At 39.7% G+C, this 22,540-nt stretch overlaps 1 protein-coding gene across 1 annotated transcript in view; it reads right to left on the reverse strand.

The window, feature by feature from the left end:
* Positions 1-399: 399 nt before the first annotated feature.
* The window catches only part of LOC123880436 (homeobox protein araucan-like), a 119,450-nt gene continuing 97,309 nt past the window's right edge, over positions 400-22,540 (reverse strand). The window contains exons 4-6 of the mRNA XM_045928562.1: positions 19,918-20,222; positions 5,862-6,444; positions 400-1,616 (exon numbers count right to left, since the gene is read on the reverse strand). Coding sequence (XP_045784518.1) covers positions 1,613-1,616; positions 5,862-6,444; positions 19,918-20,222 — 892 coding nt within the window. The 3' untranslated portion in view covers positions 400-1,612. The remainder of the gene's footprint in view (positions 1,617-5,861; positions 6,445-19,917; positions 20,223-22,540) is intronic.

A 22,540-nucleotide genomic window follows, 5' to 3' on the forward strand; every position in this document is an offset into this window, starting at 1 on the left:
TCATTTATTGAAAATGAAAACTTGGAGAAGGAATGCATAGTAGTAATATTAAGTAGGATAAAATGTGAGATTATTATTAAATTTGGTAACATTATCATAACAAATAAACACTTATTATCTTTCTCCTGATACCCTGCATTCATATCAATCTCTCAACGTTTACTTTTCTAAAGGTTTCACTTCTACCGCATGTAAACTGCACTTAAGTTTTTTTTTTAATAGTCTGTAGAAAGGAACTGGATTTTTTACCTAATAACTACCCACTCAACTAGACCCGTCCTTGCTTTAGGCATTAAATACACACTGGGTATGTAGATACATCTAACTACTACGCGCTTTAACAATAATTTGAAGTGTCTTAACCGTGCAAAAATGACATGAGATAAATAAAAACTGGCGATCGAAACAAAACAATTTATTTTTGAAAAATAAACACTGTTAGTGCATATTGCAGAAAACTACCGATGTTAGATTACAATATAAAACTCGTACTTATATAGAGAAAAACACGTTTATGTAATTCTACTAAATTAACTCGAAATTCTTTGAAATTTGGTTTAGGTCACTTTTTCGAAGGATAAATAAAATTAGTTATACACTTCTTGGAAGAACTAAATACACATCAGTGGACCCTAATTAAAAAAAAAACTCTGAATTAAGTTAAATTTACAATAAATTCACTAAAATCGATGGCTAGTATTATAGTTTAGTTTAACACATATTTAATTGCGTTTAGGTCGTCGTAATAATTAAATAATTTGGAGAATTATTCACGCAATATTCTTATTAACTATAAAAATACTGAGCAACTTTTTCCATACATGATTTAAGTACTAAGACAACATTAAGGGCGAAAACATACTTTCAACACGCGACATGTCACAAGTCACAACCCACGATGATTGTTGGTAATATTCTACATTACGTGTTCAAAGAATGTATTCACCTTAAGTGTCTACGAATCACATGATACTAATTTCTTTAAGTACAAATTAACGAATCACTTTTTTTATTTATATTACAATTTTATAGTCTGTGCTTTTAAATTTAGGAATTTTAAATTATTCTAAATAACCAAAAGTTTACGAAAGTAATTATTATACAGCTATGTTATAATATAGAACAGTGGACCGGAGTTTTTACGCCACGCTTTAAAGTCAAACTTCACGAAATGTTCACGAAAGTTGAAATAGAGATCGGTTATGGTTCGACTCCACTATTGAGATTTGGCAAATAATTCGTGATATCGCGAATTATGTGGCCGGCGGAAATCGTATCGTTCCGCACATTCGCGCTAACCCGAAAGGCTGCCGCCAGTACCTATCGGGTTTTCAAAAATCTCAGGTGAATTCTTTACTTTTCCAGGATATATTATTTATTTATATTTTATATTTTGCCAAATGCCTAACTATCGCGCCCGAACTCGAATCATTCGCCGAACCCCGATAGTGGAGTCGTACCATTAGTGTTAACTTCACCGCATCTGTTCCAACTTTCGCGATGCAAGCTTTAGCTTCAATCACGTATCAGAAGTGAAACACTGTGCCACTGTGATCTCAGAAGTCTCTAGAAGTGTCTAGTAGAAGGTGCTGCGACCCAGGTTCCACTTGCTTTACCTGGAACAATAAAATAATATTGATTAATTAATATACCCCGTCTCTAGAAGCGGTTTATTTTTGACTGGTTTCGACAGTCAAAATTGCACCATGTCGGTTACCAAATCAAGTACCTATTTTTTCTAATCTAGCGCATCATAGTATCAAATTGTGATTGCTTTAACATTTTATTGAATGGCTGACACGGAAATAACGCGGTATTTCCATCGCCATGACAATAAAGTTGAAACAATTTATGTGTATTAGTAAAAAGACATACAAAACATGAAGTTTGTATCATAATGTAATAACTGTGCTACTATTGTAATTTATAGGCAAGTTATAATCAAAATTCAATAAAACATTTCATAACGCTTCTGAACGATGCCACATTTTAAACAGAGAAGGGTCCTCTAAAAAGAATAGCGGTATTTAAATTACCGAAAAAACAAGGTCCGTCCCGATTCGATTCTATCGCAGTCCGTGCCCTCCGCCGCGTTCACACATAACGGCCGAAAAAGGTAAAAAACACAAACCAATCGAGACGAGGTGACGAAACGTTCAGTCTCATTATCTGAGAATTTATTAACGAATCGCCCGGACCGGAAAACCGAAATGTGAAAGAAATAAAAATTTGACCTCGCCCGCGGTCATCTAAACTTCGTACGGCGTCAATGAAAAAAGAAGTCCGACTGGTTCGCCGCCTGAATGAAACGGAGAAGGACCCGAGGATCGAGAGATAAGAGGGAAGATTAGGGCGCTGGGGAATACAAAAAGTATTAAAGCGGCTTTAATGTGGAGGCAGTGTAATATTGTGAATGGAGAGGGCCCATTGAGGCTGCGCCTACGCACGCCGCGTTATCTGCGACTGCCGAGCGCCGACGCGACGCCACCAACAATACTATTGTACATTCATAAATTAACGTTTTTTGTCCTTAGAACAATCCCGCTTTGTATTATTCAAATGAACCAGTGACTGGTATTAGGGCTAGGTGTGCCCGTATTACGACGGAATCGAAGTTTACAATCCGCTGTGATCACCCGTCATGAAGGAGGCTTTGTAAACTGTGTTGTTTGTTTCAACTGTGGCATCAGATCGTAATGATACCGGCACAGTGGTATTTCGCTTTTGTTAGCTGTTTGTTTACTAGGCACTTTCATGAATAGTGACAGGCAAATTCTTAGTCTAATAACTGTAACGATTATACTCCGTCCGCTTTACCATTTCAGAATTGACAGTTTAATGACGATTACTGATCTGAACGATTTCAAATTCAATTTTTGTTTGGCTCTCTGATTCGATTTTCATTTCGTAGTAATTTTAACGTATGATATACTCGTAAGCACATGAGAAAAGTATGTTTTCTGTGCTTTTTTTTCTAGACAGTTTGGATCCCAATTTTGTTGGTTAAATAATTTATTTCACTTCATTTATTTATTTTCAATAACAAAGCAAAGATAACAGTATGGGTTTCTCCGTGCTCGTAAGCGCTTGACGGCTTGGATAGATTGTCGTTATGTTGTAATGATGTATTATTGTTGATTTACCTAAAATATCTGCATCGGGAGAATCACTGGGAGGGTTTGATTTGGTAGCAATATTATTTGGTTAAATAAAAATCGATACGGGTACGTTATTTAAGTCAAAAAAGAGAAGTGTCGATCCCGGGCCATTCTTTTTGGGGCTCCTTTAAAAGAATGCCGCGATAAGCGAGTTATTTTCGCGTCAAGGAATTCGCTGGGCAAAAAGGCGTGAAAACGAAAATAATACAAAAGGTTTGGTAGATGTGAATTTGTGAGCGTTCGGTTAGAACAGAATTCTTGGCGGTGACTCCGTGTGCGGCGACGTCGCGGATGGGATTTATTGTAATGAGGCGGGATGCCGCGGTGGCGTTCTGAGAAATCCTTCCGCGGCTCTTAGAAAATGCCCTAGACGACCCGATGGGACGAAAGGTAATGGGAGCTTTATAGGATTTCCGGTCACACTTTTTTTCGCGTGATCTAGGATAGAATTAGATAGTCTCAACCGCAACGCGCAGCAAGCCGAGTCCCTATGAAAAAGGACCTCCGATGGGTTCCAAACTAGTCAGGCGCACATCGACTAAATACCTACGTGAGTATAGTCGGTACATCTTATTCTTAAAATGGAAACAACTCACTATAGTTTATTGCTATTTGGACCTGTCGCGAACTACCTATTGCTGCATCACACTAATATTATAAAGGAGAATGTTTGTATGTGTGTGTGTGTGTGTGTATGTTTGTTACTCCTTCACGCAAAAACTACTGGACGGATTGGGCTAAAATTTAGAATGGAGATAGATTATACCCTGGATTAGCACATAGGTTACTTTTTATCCCGGAAAATCAAAGAGTTCCCACGGGAATTTTAAAAAACCTACATCCACGCGAACGAAGTCGCGGGTATCAGCTAGTATTTAATAAATTAAACCACTGAAAGCTTTCCCGAAAAACAGAGATTGATAAAAAGTCTATTACTCCAAGTTATTAACTTTTACAAACAAATTTAGATATGACATCAATTTATTTCGGACGGATTGCATTTTTAGCTCGATATAAGATCCACGAGTGAATCAATGATTTCAATTCGCTCACAAATGTCTAAATGGACGATTGCAAGATTAATAAATCTACGAGTAAAAAAGCGAATTTTCGGAGGCAAAAGCAATTTCGGCGGTATGATCGATCTACGGTAGAGTTTCAATTTGGGCAGGTCATCGTGTAGGTGCGTCGCTGACACTCGCCGACACTTCTGACACTGACTAATGACGCAGGATCGCAATCTCTGTCCCTCCCTCCCCGACACTCGACGTTCCATTGTTTTCAATTACCAACATGACAGTCGCTACTAAACCTCAGCTCTGCTTAAGCTCAACGTACAGTCGTCAGCATCGTACGCGCCTCATGCACTGTCCTCAACTCCCCCTCATTTTTCATAGAGACTCTACCTGAGTCCCTATGAAAAAGGAACCCGGATGGGTTCGAAACTAGTCGGGCTTACGTCAACAATACAATATGAATGCACCCTTACATTTTTAGGGAATGATCATACCTACTGACCCGTCACAATTATAGTAAGTAGGTACGTCCTTTTCATTTCCACACAATTGTGCAAGAGAGAGCAACCTACGAGTATGTTAGCTCGACTCACTGAACAAAGTGTAGACTATTGCTGCGTAAAACAGGGCTATAGCTGTAGACATTTAGAATTAGTACCTACACAGCTGTGTACAGGGCATGCGGTGTCAAGTTGACACCGCATGCCCTGCGGCACAGTTGAGTGTGCGCTGACCTTAAGCCGTAGCTCTGTTTATAGCCCTATCGATATCTTCACTACGATCGTCCATTTACGATTTCCCCTCATTTGCATATGTTTCATCTCTCGCTCGGGTTATATGAAGGAACGTGGGTATTGTTTTAGAACTGCATGTTTGTATAACAAATACGGGGCGTTTACTGCATATAATTATATATCTACTTGCGACCTTCCAATCGGGGGTCCGAGATACGATCCTGAGCACGCACCTCTAAGTAACTTTGCGGAGCTATGTGCGTTTTAAGTTTTAATTTAAAGAAAATACGAAAGTGTGTTCATAAGAAAAGGCAAAAACGGATAGGTACAGACACTTTTGTTTAACAGAGCTACATTATGGATTATTTTGGGCTTATCACAGCGATCGTTTGTCATGAATATTTCAATTTAGGGGCAAAATGTCGTGTGTATCTAAATGGTAATGTCTCTATGGGGTACGCATTGTTTACTGTATTGCGTACTAGCGGGTGGGTGCGCGAGTGATCACAGAATCCTAATGTATACCTTCAGCGAGTTTGATAAATCATATAACATCACCAATTAAGTACCTACTAGATAGAACCAAATAGTTAGTGCCTTTATTCTCTAGTTGTTTCTGCTAATATTACATGCCATTACCTACTAAATTCCCGCTATCCGTCCGTCCGTCTGTCTGTCAGCGGGGTGTATCTTGTAAACCGTAATAGGTACTTATAGAGAGTTGAAATTTTCACAGATGTTGTATTTCTATAGTCGCTATAACAACAAACAATATACCTAATCAAAATGGCTGCCATGAAAAAAAAAATTCTTGTACAAGGGTACGGAACCCTTCATGTGTGAGTCCGACTAGCACTTAACCGATTTTTTACTTTGTTTCTGCGATCAGCTGTTTGGAGGGTTGTGGTTGTGGTGTAGTAGTATAGACTAGGTATTGTGTTTGTCATATTTACCTTTTGTAGAATGGTTTGAAGGCGGCCGACCCCTCATTGTGGTGCTGGTTAGGCTGGTGGTTGTTCGCGTGGTGGGGGTTGTGGTAGGGGTCGCGCTGGGGAGACTGCTGGTGCCGCGGGAAGCAGTACCCCGACCCCCCTCCGCTGCCCAGAGGGTTGGCCACGCTGGGGACCTTCATGTTGGGCGGAGTCTGAGGGGGGGTATCCGTTTGGACGTCGGGGAACGCCGCGGGATGCACGCAGGGATGCTGATTACCATACTGTCCAGGGAACCCCCCGTATCGGCCGTAAGAGCCGCTCGCAGGTGACGCCGCAGCCGTCGCGGGCAAAGCGAAGCCGTTCGAACTCCCGTCCGACACAGCACGCTCCGCCCCCGCGCCGTATCCATGCTGAGGCCACGGCTGCGCGGCAGGTGGGGGCGTCTTACACGCAGCTGTATCCGCTAGCGACCATATCTTCGGTTTGGACGCCGGTATCGGCACGCCGCAATCCGAAGCCCCTCGCTTCGATTCCTCCTTGATGCCATACCCGAGCAGCTGGCTGTGCATACCCTGGAGAAGCTCGTCCCCCTTCCTTTCCTCATCTGTAAAGATAATCGTATTCCACTGTCACAATCCAGGTTCAAATCAAACCAGACTTTGTACAAGCTTTATTTTATGCCAAAGCAACAGCGACATTGCGGCATGTCACGGGGTCTCAAGTCGACAAATTAATGTTTCCGTCTGTGGCTTGCCGCATTGTCGCATGTTGTTGCTTCGGCGGCGTAAAAAAGCCTTAATGTTGCAGAACTAATGGGAAAATTTTGAGCGTTGATAGTTGATACCGACTTGTAAGGTGACATAAGTGGTTCCAGAACTGAGTTATAACTATAAACTAACTATAAAATAAAATTAACTATAAATCGAATTTGAGTCATGATAAAAGTTTAAACTGTCACATTTCTTTCAAGTACACGTAAGGTAGAAAAGCATTATTATGAGGTATACTTTAGTTTTTCTTATTTTACTTAAAAGGTAAACCAGTATAGCTTCTCGCTGAAATGCGTAAGAGGCATACGACCTTGTTACCACAAAATGAAATCATGATTCAGTGAAAAACTCAACTCTAGAAGGTCTAAACACGTTTCTCTTCGCGATGGTTTCTGCAATTTGTATATATTTTAAGCAAACCAATGAAAACTATAAGTATACAAACTCTCAGAGTACTTGATAAAAGTGCGTGCTCAAGATATCCCACCAGTTCTTGGAGACACAATACAATAAGATAACTCGCACAGCCGTAACGCCAATAAAAAAGAGCTTAAACTGAGCTTATTTCTCAAAATCGATCCGTAACACTACACGGATCCAAAACCCTGACCGTGGACGTAAGTTGCACCGTGGACGTAAGTTTTCGCTCGTAAGATGCGGTATCAACGATACCCTTCGGGAAAGTCGTGTGAAAATACGTTCGGCGCGCATTGACCCATTCGTTAAGCGGTTATCCGATTAGCGAAGTGAAAATACCACTTTGGGGAGGGTCCCCAGCCGCGGGCGACGCGATCCCTTACGTAGGTACCTACGAGTATTTAAGCCGGGCATTTATTTCGCATTTCCCGACACCCCCGCGCTCGGCTCGGGAATGTGGGACCGACGGGATTAAGATCTATTACTAAGAGTCTGAATAGTCTGAATAGTAACTCGAATATTGACAACGGAGCACGCAATCGAATATACGGTTTTGAGGACCAAAAAGACATCAATGATATTACCAGTGCTGTTATTAAATAGTATAAGAGTAGAAAGTATCTTAGATATTAGAGTAGAATTTGCTAATTGAGAAAAGTTGGTAAAGTTAAGTTTTTGTCTTTATAAATACTCGTAAAAAAACCGGCCAAATGCGAGTTAGACTCGCGCGTTGAGGGTTCCGTACTCGGGTAATTTTCCGACATTTTGCACGATATGCATAAAAATAAATAAAAATCTGTTTTAGAATATACAGGTAAAGCCTTTTCATATGATATGCCACTTGGTATAGTTATCTTACACATTTTACTTTTTCTAGCGATCAGGACTGCTAGCTGAAGGCACGGCGGCATATGAAACAGCTTTACATTTGAATTTAAAACCGAAATGGTGACATTCACGACGTTCATGGATAATTTTACAAAATTTTATAACTGTTATGAAATTAAACCGACCGCTGATCCTCGATTTGGTAAAAAATGGTTGTTATTGTGCAATTTCACAGAAAATGTTTATTCAGCAAAATTTTATAAGGCTCTAAGTATTATCATAATACCATTTTCCGTTGTAAAGTGGCTTCAGGGCGCGGAGGGTACGCGTAATGAAATTCGGAGAACCATTGGCGGGAGGCGCGACCGCTCGACTTCATTCGCTTTATTCCATTTAATGCTGACTGCTCCTAGCTTTTATTATCTGATTCACGACTGATGGGTACTGTGACGTTTGTCCACAACTGATTTACATTGTAGATTGGAATTAGATCTCGATCTGATGTTGCAAACCTAATCTGTTTATACATAAACTATATGACATCCGCATCTTCACCCGCGTGGATCCATTTCAAAAATCCCGTGGGTACTTTCGACTGTCTAGGACAAAATAGTCTATCAAGGCAGACAGACCAAAATTTCAAAAAGTGTGATTCTGTTATTCTACAGTTCAAATAACCATATAAGGTAGTTATTTCGAAACCACAGACATACACTTCAATTTTATTTATTAGTTCATAGATATAGACGAATCCCTATTTTCCTTGGCCACGCCATAGCTTGAGAACGGCACGACCAAATTAGATAATTATTTTTGCTGTGTTTGTAAATTGTTAGGACAATGTTTATATGAAAGATTTTTTTTAGAAATCCCAAGGGACGCGGACGATTTTTTTTAATATTAATGTTGTATAAAAACGTCACAGTACCCATCAGTTGTGACACGGAATTTAAGAGGGGTTATCCGGGCTGCCCTTCGCTAGGGATAAATAGGGACGCCACTGATACTCGGCGCGAAGATATTTATCCGGCAAATTGTTTTAATTTTCATTGTATTAATCTAATAAACGCCCGCAAAGGGAGATAAGCGGGAATTGGATGATTTCGTAATGTATTATATGACCCAATAAGCTGAACGTGTTCATTACTTTAATTTCGGTACAAATTGTTTTGGGTAGTTTGTTTGCTTTGATAACAATTTGTGCAATCGCTAATACTAATATTACTGGGGACTCGTTTATATAAATGTGATTTTGGGTTTTACACGAAATGCTAGAGCTATACTCTCTAATCTATACCTAAAGCTGCGTCCAGACTGTGTGAAATGATTTAAAAATTATTATTTTGCATAACAACACAAGTTCACGTTATTTAAAATTACTTTAGATCTAAAACACCATGTCCAGACTTCTAATTTCATTTAGCGCTTGATATTTTTTACATTTTCAAGTTTGACTTTAAATATATTTAATTAATATAATATCATGTTATTTTAGGAAAATTAAAATAATATTATAATTGTCGTTATTGTCTGACAGTAGTTCGAAACAAGATGAATTAAGTGATTGTCTATAGAACAATTTTAGTACGTCTATTTCAAAAGCAAAATTAAATATTTTATTTTAGCCAAAAATATCATCATTATCATCCTCCTATCGCCGGTCCACTACTGAGGACGGGTATCCCGCTGAATAAGATGGGTTCAGTGTTCAGACCATACTACGCTGGTAAAGTGCAGATTGGCAGACTTCATATCCGCCTTTCTCAAAAAAACTCTCAGCAAGCTAAGCAAGTGATATTTAATTGCTTAAAACGCACATGTTATTATAACTCCAAAAAGTTAGAGGCCAGGAATCGACCCCTGGACCTCCCAAATAGGTGGCAGACGTTGCCATTAAACACCCTAATGGTGGGCTAGGTCCCTGATGACCTTAACTAAAACCTAATGCTTAATCGCCCTTTGAAAATGTAATGTAAGTAAACAAAAATAGTGTTAATGTCCCCTATTATACGAACTTGCAAAAAGTAACACTCAATGCTCTGGGGATCCGTGCACTAAAAGGAGTTTATTCGTAGTACGCCCCAGCAAACGCAGTATGGCTGTAACAGAATAGAATAGATTTTTATTCAAATAAACTAAGTGCTTTTCAATACTAACTAATCAAACACAATGAATTTTGTAGAGGCGTTTCTCGGACTAAAATGTCTATCTCTGTGGTTTTCCAGATTTCAGTTGAAACAATCAGTTTCAAAGTTATACGGTCTGAAGAATTGACATTACTTACAAATAAAACTTTAAACCCGTGTAACTTTAATTTAGAGAAATTTGCCAAACTACAGACAGTACCACAGAGTAGCGAACAGAGTCAAAGCTTCTAAGAAGCAAGCAAAATTTATAACTATTTCGGTAGGGTTGGCACAGGAGGATACAATTTAATAAACAATAGTTATTTATTCAACAAGATGGCAAAGTTTGTTTTTGTTGTGATTGCCTAGTTTAAATATCGATCATTAAATATCGATCGATAGATCTAAATATCAATTTTGAACGAAATCGGTCAATTTACAAAGAATTACAAAATGGTGCCAACTGTTTTAAATTTTGGTAACAGTTTCCTGTTTTGTGATCCTAGGGATCCTGAGATATTGATTTTGAACGAAATCTTTGACAGTTCAAGAAAATAGATTTTAAACACTATTTAAATTATTATCATTAACATTAAATTAAATGAAAACACGACGCGCGACGTGTACTGCAGCCCCTGAGCTTGAGCACAGGTCGAGCCGGTATAAACCGATTTCTCTCCGTACGCGACGTAGCGCCTGTGCTCATGCACACACGCGCCTCAAGCTTGTAGTAGTGTACCTATCGTAGCGCGCTTGTATGAAGCTTTGACTCTGTTTGCTACTCTTGTGACAGTAGTACTAACTAGTATAGAGATACTAGTTACTAAGACGTGCCTATAAAATAAAGTTAGCCTAGCCTTAGTTAACCTAGTTGTTTCATATCCTACCTAGTACCTAGTGTCAAATGTAGGTGACATTAATTGACGCCTGCCAGTGTAGGTGAAGCCTCGACGTTTTGTTACAAGTTTCTTTGCTCTCGCGAACTGTACGGAAGGGGACAAGTTATAGTGAGTAGTCTATGCGTTTGTGTGGGGCGAGTGACGGCAAGACCACCGTGCACCGTTAAAAGCTTTTTAATTTCGATTCCCGATACATCGCACGCGGGTATCAAACGGGCATCAGGGTCCCCAAATATGCAAAGAGGGCATCCCGAGGCCGGCGTGGAAATCGCAAGCGCGGCGCGTCGAGTGGTTTTCCCCTTTAGTCACCGCTGGGGGCGAAATGGGGAATTAAAAAAAACCGATGAAGGGTGAGCCTTGATAGCAGGTTGGAGGTTCCGTATTTAAAATATTGACCACTAGCTAGTGCCCGCGACTTAGTTCGCGTAAAGTTTTTGAATGCCTTTGACAACTCATTAATTTTCCGGATGGCAAAAAGTAGGTACCTACTACCTACCTACTTTGCACCTACACGATTGCTAATAGGTATAAGTAAGCATCTCTTTTATTTCAACGTATAATCTTCAAATTCAAGTACAGTATGCAGTGCGTTTCGGTCTTACCCAGAGTAAGTAAAAAGTAACAGTTAAAGGAAAAGATAAGAAGTGGACAGGGAATCTTGTAAGAAGTATAAGATTTCTATTGTAGAGGGTGTAGTGATATTCAACTAGTATTTCATAGTTCATAACATTATATGAAAGCCTCAACAGCTCAAAGGTTGAGGAGCGGACTGAATTCCGAAAGATCGGCGGTTCAAACCCCACCCGTTGCATTATTGTCGTACCTATTCCTAGCACAAGCTTTACGCTTAGTTGGAGGGGAAAGGGGATAGCTTACTATTTAGAATGTTAATGTTCTTTAAAAAAATGCCTTTTTGTATTTTGTTTCAGATAAGTAGCAAATGGATAGAGCCACATTTCTAAGGATTTTTCACTGGATTTTGTAATAAAGTTAGGACCCTAAACTCGTCTCAGCGGAGGGCTGGCACCCCGCATTGCACTCGACTGCACTACAAGCAAAGTTGCAATTTATTGCTTCTCAGGCGAGTGACACTTTGTCGTCTTATAGGCTTAGCACGAGTTCGTACGTTTCGACAACGATAATACGTCTCGAGAGTTGCAACTAAATACCCAAGCTAAGCCCAAAAATCGAGTAGACGATGAAATGAAGAAGAGTGGACTAAATACGTAAAATTAATAAGGCACATGAAAGCACGTGGAAATGACGAATGGGATAGGCAGAAAACCACCTACAGTTACACAAACAGAGCTGCTTTCCTGACGAAATGTTAAGTGTGGGAAGTATTAGATGAAGAACGGAGGAGATTTTTAGTCCATAGATCAGACATCTACAGTGAAGTCGAGCTAGCCCAGCAGACGGTTTTCGCCTCCAAACAAAAAAAAACTTTATAAGTCAGAATACAATATACTGAGTGTTGTATGAATTTTGCCATTGTTACGTATCTGATGTTTAAATACTTTGTATGAAAGTAAGCATAATTTTATAGAAATCTAACAATACTGTCGAGATGTGCAAACTTGTACTAAGGGGTCTGTAGTGTTTGTATGTACTCGATTTCCATTAAGGTTGCCCGGATTAATATTTTGTTTGCGATGTGACAAAAATTAACATTTATTGGATAGGGATGGAGCCAGGGCTTGGCGGAGGGGCGTTAGGTTTGGCGTTCACACAAGAATATAACACGAGGTTATAATATTATGCAAGCGTGCAATTAATGGCAATACCCAACCCTTAAATGAAGATTCTGTCAGAAACACTGTCAATGGAACGGTGACATAATTTCCTAGGGTTTCGTACTTTGTAACAGAACAAGTGATGACTAAACAAAATAAAAACACGGCTACCCTGCCATCCTGATTATTTTTTTATTTATAGCCACTGTCCATTGAGATGATATAACAATTCTAACGATACCCATACATCCTGATCTGCCTGCAGATTCGCTAAGTATCCATTCAGTATCTAATAGTCAGTCAGTCAGTCAATCAACTTTTCTTTTTAAATACATAGATAAGCCTGCGTTTGACGACAATCATGCCTGAGAAACAGAGTAATGATGGGGTCTGGGTTAGAGCGCGCTTGCCTAAAAGATGCCTATCCGCATTGCCTTGAAGGTATTCAAGTTAGGTATACTTGGTATGTAACTTCTAGGTAAACGCGTCCCATCTTAGACCACATCATCACTTTCCATCAGGTGTGATTGTGGTCAAGCGCTTACCTACCACACTAATATTATAAAGGCGAAAGTTTGTATGTGTGTGTATGTGTGTGTGTGTGTGTGTGTGTGTGTGTATGTTTGTTACTCCTTCACGCAAAAACTACTGAATGGATTTGGCTGAAATTCGTAATGGAGATAGATAATATCCTGGATTAGCACATAGGCTACTTTTTATCCCGGAAAACCAATGAGTTCCCACGGGATTTCGAAAAACCTAAATCCACGCAGGCGAAGTCGCGGGCGTCAGCTAGTAGTGAATAAAAAAAAAACACGGACGCCGGAAGGGCAAAATAGTTTATTCGGATGTGTGTGGTTAATATACATCGATGGGATAATTCGAGTGCTACCCTGTACGCACATGAGCGACACTGGTTATTGGTGGGGTCTCTATTCATGAGTGGCTTAGTGCGGGCCGCAGTTTGTTTGTTTACAGTCGGAGCGCGTGTGAAAGCTTTTATTCTCTTCATATTTGCGAGTTGCGACTTAAAATGATATATTACGTGTCTGGAACATTGGTGTTTCGGTTAAGGGCGCCCCCTAACTAAAGACTAAACAGACCGACAGATTTTATAAAACTAAGTAGTTAATGCCCGCAAATTCAGCCGCGTGGACTACACAAACCCCTATTTTAATCCCTTACAGTTGGATTTTCAAAAAATTCATTCTTAGCGGATGTCTACGTCATATCTATCTGCATATGCACGCCTCAGCCCGATCCGTCCAATAGTTTGAGCTGTGTATTGATAGACCGCGCAGGGACTGTACGGTTGTGCATAGCGTCCTCACCCCGGTTGCCATCTCAACTTGTTGCGCACTATACTTGGAGGAAAAAAGGGAATATCAGTCATGATTAGCGTGGCTAATATTCTTAAAATTACAATTAAAAAATCGATGCGCGGGTCGACAATGAGTTGAAATTAAGTTACAAGTTGATGCAACTTAAATATTGGCCGATTAAAAGTCTTTTTAGCTCTATGTTACCTTTATATAAAAAGTGTTAGAAATAGATTAGTACTAGTTAAAAATAAATACTATATAAAATATTTAAGTTACAGTTAGGTAGAATATTTAGTAGTAGGTATATAAAATTTGATTTAATTTATTGTTAATTAGGTTAATCTATATAGGTATGATACGACTGTCATAATATACATTATACAGATTGTATAGAAGCCGTTTGAAATAAAAAAAGGTTCCAAAAAAGTCTTTAGACTGCAGGTACCCTTATTTGCGACTTAAAATGACTATAATATATGACTTGCCGTGGACATCGATAGTTAAAAGAATTGTTACGGTCTTGTTTGGTTAGGCGTTAACTCGGTTAAGCTGCGAACCTCGGTAATATTACAGGATTAAGATTAGCTGTTATGTTGTGTGCTTTGGGAATTATGAGAGAAAGATAATAATGCTGTTCCTTTAATAATTAACATAATGTGAGGGTTTTATATCTTTGAATCTCTATTCTTAGATTATAGATAGTTTTTTATTAGGGTTCCGTATTTAGATTCGATGACAAGTCAATTAAATAGCTGTGATAGTGCAGTGTCTAGTATGAAATGTAGGTACAGTAGAATCCAATATTATAAACATATTAAATATCCAACCAAAACATTTCTTGTAAAGTTGGTTGCCAAGATATGAGTTCATGCGCCAAATTTCAAGATTTGCGAATGAAGCGCGCTTGCCAAGAAACTGCCTATTCACTCTTAGCTTGAAGGTAGCCAATTAAATGGGGAGGCAAAACTGACGAATTTCAAACTTTTAGCTTTTGACGTATACTTACAAGACGTGTCAAGTAGGCACCTAGTTAGGTTTAATAAACAGCACCCTTAAAAGTTAAAGTAGGCCTGATAGAGAGGTATAATATTTTCTAACCCTACCCTGCACGCGTGGGGTACACTGCGTCACGCGGGCCGCGGGGCATTTTCTGCCACTTTTGTCAATGCATCAATATTATGGTATCTAATGCAAGAAGTGTCTTACACCAAGTAGAATCCAAGTACAAGTACAATCCAGAATACCACAATTTTTCAAGTGATATAAAAATATAGATAATATCATTAGGAACCTTAAATTGTAAAAGTTCACCTTTAAATTTTATTAGATGATGTACGCGTCTTCATCGCATCTTCACGCGTCAGCTAGTAAATAATTATAAGGATTATAGTCGGTAAAATGACTGATGAGTCGTTTTTTCCCAAAAGTGATTCCATCGTTGCCTCACAAACAACTTCAATATTAAACTAAGTAGGTCTTAATTTTGATTTGTAAAGTAACTATTATAAGTGTTGTTGATTACCGGTTATTTTATAAAACTGTTTTTAATGTTTCTAAGCTTTATTATGTCACTTTACGGGAGTTCATTGTGTCCTAGATGTGTTGCACTTGGCAAATTAATAAGAAAACGAGTTTATAGGTAAACATGATCCTTGTATTAGGAACTCCTTAACAGTATGTTAAACTGTAACAAGCGACCATCTATTACAAGCTTTACTGCATCGCCCTTGCTTAATTAAGATTAATAAATGAATTAATTTAACATTAATACCAAACTGGGCACATATTGTTTATTTTTTATTGCTTCTTGTCTACGCTAGATCAGATAACCTCGTTTAGATAAATCTGGGTGTGTTAATAGTTGAAATCACTACGAAATGGCGTATGTTTTTACAATTTGTATTTATATAGGTATGTATAAGGCAATGATTGAAAGAATGAACTAAACGAAAAATAAAACTGTAAGTGTAACAAGAGAATTTCTAACCTAACCGAACCTACTCCTTTTATTATTACTAATTTATGATACGAATAAATATGAAAACATTATATTTTTTACAATTTGTATAGTATGACATTTGCACATTATTTAAAAGCAATATCATTCAACATCACGGCATATCCAGTAGGTATTAAATCCTGGTGTCTCCATCAAAATCGACACTTATGTTATTGTAGACATTTTATAACCCCAAGCGGTACGGCGGCCTGCAAGGGCACTTGTGTGCATCAACAGTGGACTTCATTAACACGGCGTATGGCGACTGTTACCCGTGACGCCCTCGGCACTACCCCAGCTTCCCGATAAAAACACTCAGCGACAAACAACAATGCCTCCTTATAATTCATGTCCTTGACAACCGAAACTGAAAACGTGGGTACAAAGTACCCCCGCAGGGCACGTTTCACCCACGTCTGCATTTTAGTGTTAAAATCTAACGTCTCTCCTAATGCGTGATGCACGCGGCGGGGCTTAGCGAATTAAGTGCTAATCTTCAATCAACGCACTTATTTATTTTTATAAAAAAATTCACACGACCCTTCTGTAGGCATTTTAGTGTTAACCTGGGCGCGTTTGGATCCCTCGTAGCTTTAGTTTTAAGTTAATGTAATTAAGAGGGCTCTCTCCGTCATTCGTTTCATACAATCGTAGTTCCAATTTCATTTGAATACTAAGCAACCAAAGTCCATGAAATTTTGCAGACATATTCTAGAAACTAATATCTATGTCTGTGGTTTTCCAGATTTCTGTTAAAATATTCGGTTTCAAAGTTACGGGGTTTTAAAAATTTTCATACAAATCTTTGGGCCCCTGTAATTTTAAAACTACATATTTTTAGAAAAATCTAAAACACCACAGACACAGGTATTAATTTTTAGAATATGTCTGCAAAATTTCATGTACTTTGGTTGCTTAATATTTAAATGAAATTGGAACTACGATTGTATGAAACGAGTGACGGAGAGAGCCCTGTTAATTGTCACCACTACATCATTGCTTGACAGTCAGAATGTGTACAATAGTACCCAATTTGAATAAATGACTTTGACTTTGACATAAGTTTAACTAATTAATTAATTACCTACGTGAATAAGAGTAGGTAAATTAATGTAGATGCACCCGGCTATACCTACTCACGTGGTTAGTGTAAGTCCCTGTGAAAAAGGACCAAGGATGAGTTCGAATTTTCGAAACTATAGTCGGGTTTACGTCGACTAACTACGTAAGTAGGTATAGCCGGGTTCATTTATTTGCATAATAATTTATCATTAATCATCTAGTTAGTGCAAATGGCACTGCCGTTCCAATTAGATGTAAGTACCTAAAATAAATAAACAATAATATATAATTTATATTTATAATGGAAATTACTCACGATAGCTTAAACGCTAAAGAAGGTACCTACCTTTACATATTATACCTACCTTAGTACCTAGAGTTGGGTGTTAAAGCGTTTCGACACACGCCTACATTTGGAAGTGCCGATATCCAATCGTTACACATTATAAAACCTCCTAAGCCGTTACTTACGTTCCGGGTCTTCATAAAAGGAGCCCGACAAATCCTTTGGCATGTAGGTACTACATACATGAAGTAGGGCAACCCGTCAGACGATGTAAGGGCGTATTTACACCAAACCGTCTTGCAGCCAGGTCGTGTTCACTCAAAAACAATATGAAAGTGTCTAGACAGCCACAAACGGTCGTTCAGTTTTAAAAGAATTACACGAACACAAATAAAGATACATATTCCATTAAAAATTCAAAGTTATGGAACAAATTTTAAAAGCTAATCAAAAACTTGTCTGGATATTTTTTTGTAATAGAACAACCCTTTGCGGCCGTGTAGAATCTGGACGCTATTAAACTTTTTCTCATTCCTATCTACCTTTCACCTTTTACCCTTCTCATTCTGAGAGGAAACCCGTACTCAGTAGTGGGGCGGAAATGGGTTGATCATGATGATGATGATTCTTATCTACGTATGTAGGTATAAAATAAAATATATAGAAAAGAAAATGATAAAAATGGCCCTTTTCAGGGCTACATTACGATCTATAGATTTTCTCTATGATTACGTCGAAATAAACAATTTATCGTACAAATTAAAATCTTTTATTTTCAAATACCTAGCGAAAAATTATTCTTATTAATACTTAACATAATTTAGCATATCGATCGTACCTATCCCGTTATAGATCACACCTCTACAATTCTTACGCACATCACTACACAGTACCTACACATCTACACCTACCTACCCTAAAAGCTGGGACACACCAAACGCGTATGCAGCACGTAAGCGTATACGTAGCGCCCATGACGTTGTAATGTATGGAACTGTATGAGATATGGCATACCGCTTGCGTGACGTGAACGTTTGCGTAGACGTAATATGTCGTCTATGGATTCACGCGCGTCACTACGCGCGTGGTTACGTGTACGTGCTTGGTGTGAATCGGCTCTTAAGCTATCTACCTACGGAGAGGTCTCCAAAAGACCTGTAGGTAAGTTCGAGCGAAACAGACAGATAAATATGATTTATGACCCGAAGCCTCAGTTAAAAATGCGTCGACTATTAGTTAGGTACATACCTATAGTACGCGACAGGTCGAAATAGCAATCGGGGTATGAAGCGGAGGGACGCACCGCACACCCGCACGTAGGTACGTCACCTGCGCTATCAAGCACCAGTGCCCTTACTCTACTTCACTCTGGTATTGCTATCCATTTCTTAGTGTTCCTTCCGGAAAGGAATAGCGTGGACCTGTCCTCTACGGCCGTAATTATATGAGAATTGATAACCAGTTGAATCTATACTTACTTAATGCGCAACAGGTTGACATGGCGATCGGGGTGTGAGGCGGGGGGACGTCCCGTACACCTGCACGTCACCCGCGTCACGGGTGTGTGGAGCATCTCCACCCCGATTGCCATCTCGATCTGTCGCGTACTGTAATACTTTGCAACATTGTTATTCGTCAAAGAAGATATGAAGTCGGTACGGGATAGCGCGGGTGATGTGCGCGTGTGCGGCGCGTCCCCCCGCGTCATACGTGCCATCTCAACCTGTCGCGCATTAAGAAAGTATAGATTCAATTGGTTATCAATTATCATATAATTACGGCCGTAGAGGACAGGTCTATGCTATTCTTTTCAGGAAGGAAAACTAAGAAATGGATAGCAATATCAGAGTGAATTAGAGTGCGGGAACTCTCGGTTTGTCAAATATGGCTATGGATGACGTGAAATCAAAGAAAAATAAGCGATTCATGTGCTACCTAGCGTCATACATTATGCGTCAAATGTAAGTAACTTTGACGCCTGCCAGTGACGCCGAAGTCTCGACAAGTGCCCTAACTGTCGTGAACTGTGGCCCGGCCGGGTTCTTGTCAGTTCACGGTTCGGTGTAAATGCTGCCTGAAACGCAACCACTGTCACCGTCGCGAGGCTGTACCTACGGAAGAAGCGCTGTATGAAATTTGAGCGAGCGCCGCCCACTTTACTACAAATAGGAAATCCGGGAGCGAGGAGCGGTTACGCACAGTTACACGCCTGAGACCCCTTCCCCTCCCGCCTCCACACGCCTCCTCCCTCCCCCCCCCCGCCCCTCCCGGCCTCTCGGAACCCGCACACCCTCCGGCCCTCGACCGGGTTATGCCAATTCACTCGACGATTTATACACCGACAAAATTAAACCAATTTTCAAACGTTCAACCCGCCGTCTCTACGAACAGAACACAACTAAAGACGTTAACAATATGAATCAGTTGCACACGGGAATTCGCAATCGCACAGTAACAACAAACAATTCGCATGGCGGTCATATAGGTCACATTATGTGCGCGCAAAGTGGAAGCATCAAAACAGTATCAACATCCGGCAGTCAATCCGCATCGGTTCCCCGCACGCTCTCGGTATTAGCTTAAACGCCCGGTCAAATTGACTATCGGATGTTGGGAAAGGTGGAACTTAACGAACCTTTGTTTGGTTTGATTTTATCGTCGTCCTTTTCCTCATCGGAGAGCATGGTGTCGTCGTCGTCGTCCGTCTTGTTCTTGGGCTCCCACGTCATCTTGTTCTCCTTCTTGAGCCGCCGGCGCGCGTTCGCGAACCACGTGGACACTTGCGTGAGCGTCATCTTGGTGATGATCGCCAGCATTATCTTCTCCCCCTTGGTGGGGTAGGGGTTCTTCTTGTGCTCGTTGAGCCACGCTTTGAGCGTCGCGGTGGACTCCCGCGTCGCGTTCTTCCGCCTCGCGGCTAGATCGTACCCCGCTCCGTATCTGTCGACAAACAGAACTTTATCCATATACCTACAGGACAGCACGCTTCTGGCCTCCAGAACATTCGCAAGCGCGTACAGCACACAAAAATATGTATCAAATCGAGCCGCAGCTTTCCCTTCCACGAGTTCGTTCAAGTTTCGAGTCGACATTGATTTTTAGGAACGCCAAATTTTTGCGCAGTAAAAAGCGATCAAATAAAAATACCGAAGTCACCGAACAACCCTTTCTAAATTTAACAAACATTTAGCTCCGGTGAAAAATACGAGCATTCCGATCCAATGAAACGCCCCGATTGGAAACAGGCGTTTTATTCGAGGCAATAGATAACCGTTGTGGAAAATAAGCGCGCATCGGGAGCAGTTTTTAAGGCGCACGGCCATTTGCATCCGCATTCTGAGCGTAATTGCGGCGGCAGCGCTCCCCCGGCTGAGCTTACCTGACTTCGATTTTCTCGGCGACATGACAAAGGCGCGGCCTGAAGGGCCCAATAAATAGGTTCCGCGTGAAAATAGTTAAAAAATGGTCCCGTGTTGATCGTTTGAACACGCGCAAATTGCTACCGTGTGTGGTGGGCACAGGGTTTAGTATCGGCAGACGCGACACGGTGTCGGACGTGATGCGAATGAGATTTGCGACAGTGGAACCATTTGTCGGTGGTGTGTTGTGACGGTTTGATTTAGCATTACTCTCGCAATAAATATAGATAACGTGTACTTTGCACTTACATCAATTCCGCCTACGACCTCTTTCAATAAGTACAATACGAGACAATATTAATTTATTTGTTGTGTTTACAGAAAAACATGTGTTTATTACTTTCGCGAAGTAAATTACATATATGTAAAACCATAGACTTACGAATTCGCTAAACAATCCTAAAATTTGCAAAAAACCTTCTCAGAACTAATTTCGCGGAATCTGAAAATTTAAATTATTTTTGGATCATCAGCGTCTATTTTAGATATAATAAAATTATTGGGTCTATTAAACTCTGTAGCTACATCTTTTTTAATTTTCATTCTTTATTCTCCATTGATAAAAACGTACCGAATTGTTGGGAGTTAGGTAAACGTCATACAGTTTAACCAATACGAAAAAGTAGGATAAGATGCCAAAAAGATAAATAAAGTTGTCGTGTTGTCAAAAGGGAAAAATATCTTTTTTTATTTTATAATTCTTTTAAAATATATTATAATATGAATAATGGTCCTTCGAGCCGGATTGGCATTGTGATTTGTAAGGTAGGCTTGCGTTTATATTGTAGAGCATGAGTAAACCAATTTTAATAACAATAACAGTTGTTAAAGTGTATGTTAAGAAAAGTTTTTTAAGTTAGTGCTTTCATAATGCTTTCATTATGGGATTACTACGACTCTTAAGCGTATGGCAATGGATGCCGTGATTTCTACTATTCTAAAGAAAATATTAAAAATCACACTGTATTTGTTACTTTATTACTTTGACGTAAGATTTTTTTACACCTTTTTTACCTGTTATCTACCAAAGCTACCATAATCCAAACTTCATATTCGCTGATCATTCTTCCTTGCGTTGGGGACAATACGCAGAGAAAGTTTCAGCTTTTATGAAATAACGAAGGTCTGGCCCTTGCGGGCTCTCTGGTAGTTTTCTAAATGTAAAACGAGTGTAAATTAAAAATTTATAACACCCCCGACAAGTGAAGGTTACAGTAATAGTTGAAAAGAGCAACCGCCGAGTTTCTTGCTGGTTCTTCTCGGTAGGAACAGCATTCCGAACCAGTGGTAGATTATTTTGACGATTCAAAAGCACTTGTAAAAGTTTAATTGAATAAAAATAATTTGAGTTTGAGTTTGAGTTTATAACTAGAAAAGAGCTGATAACTTTCAAACGACTGAACCGATTTTCTTGAATTATAACTAAGAACACTCCCAATCAAGCCACCTTTCAAACAAAAAGAACTAAAATAAAATTGGTTCATTAGTTTAGGAGCTACGATGCCACAGACACATACACTGATACACACGTCAAACTTATAACACCCCTCTTTTTTGGTCGGGGGTTGATTAACTAACAAACATCTTCGACAATCATATCGGAGGAAGCAGCCGCCTCTTGTAATAATTATATAGATAGAGGTTTGTGAAAAAAAATTAGGCAAAGGTACCTGAGACTGTTTTGAAATCAACGCAAACCCTGTAAGTTGTAGAGCTTGATACTTAGTTCGTTGTTGTTTTACCAGAGGGCGGCGCCCGCTGCACGCTGCACGGGCATTGCAGCGCACGCGTGGGCGAAGGGGCGTAAGTGCCATCGATCGATCCGACGCCATTTGCCGG

This window comes from Maniola jurtina, chromosome Z (assembly GCF_905333055.1).
Source record: "Maniola jurtina chromosome Z, ilManJurt1.1, whole genome shotgun sequence".
Taxonomy (NCBI): Eukaryota; Metazoa; Arthropoda; class Insecta; order Lepidoptera; family Nymphalidae; genus Maniola; species Maniola jurtina.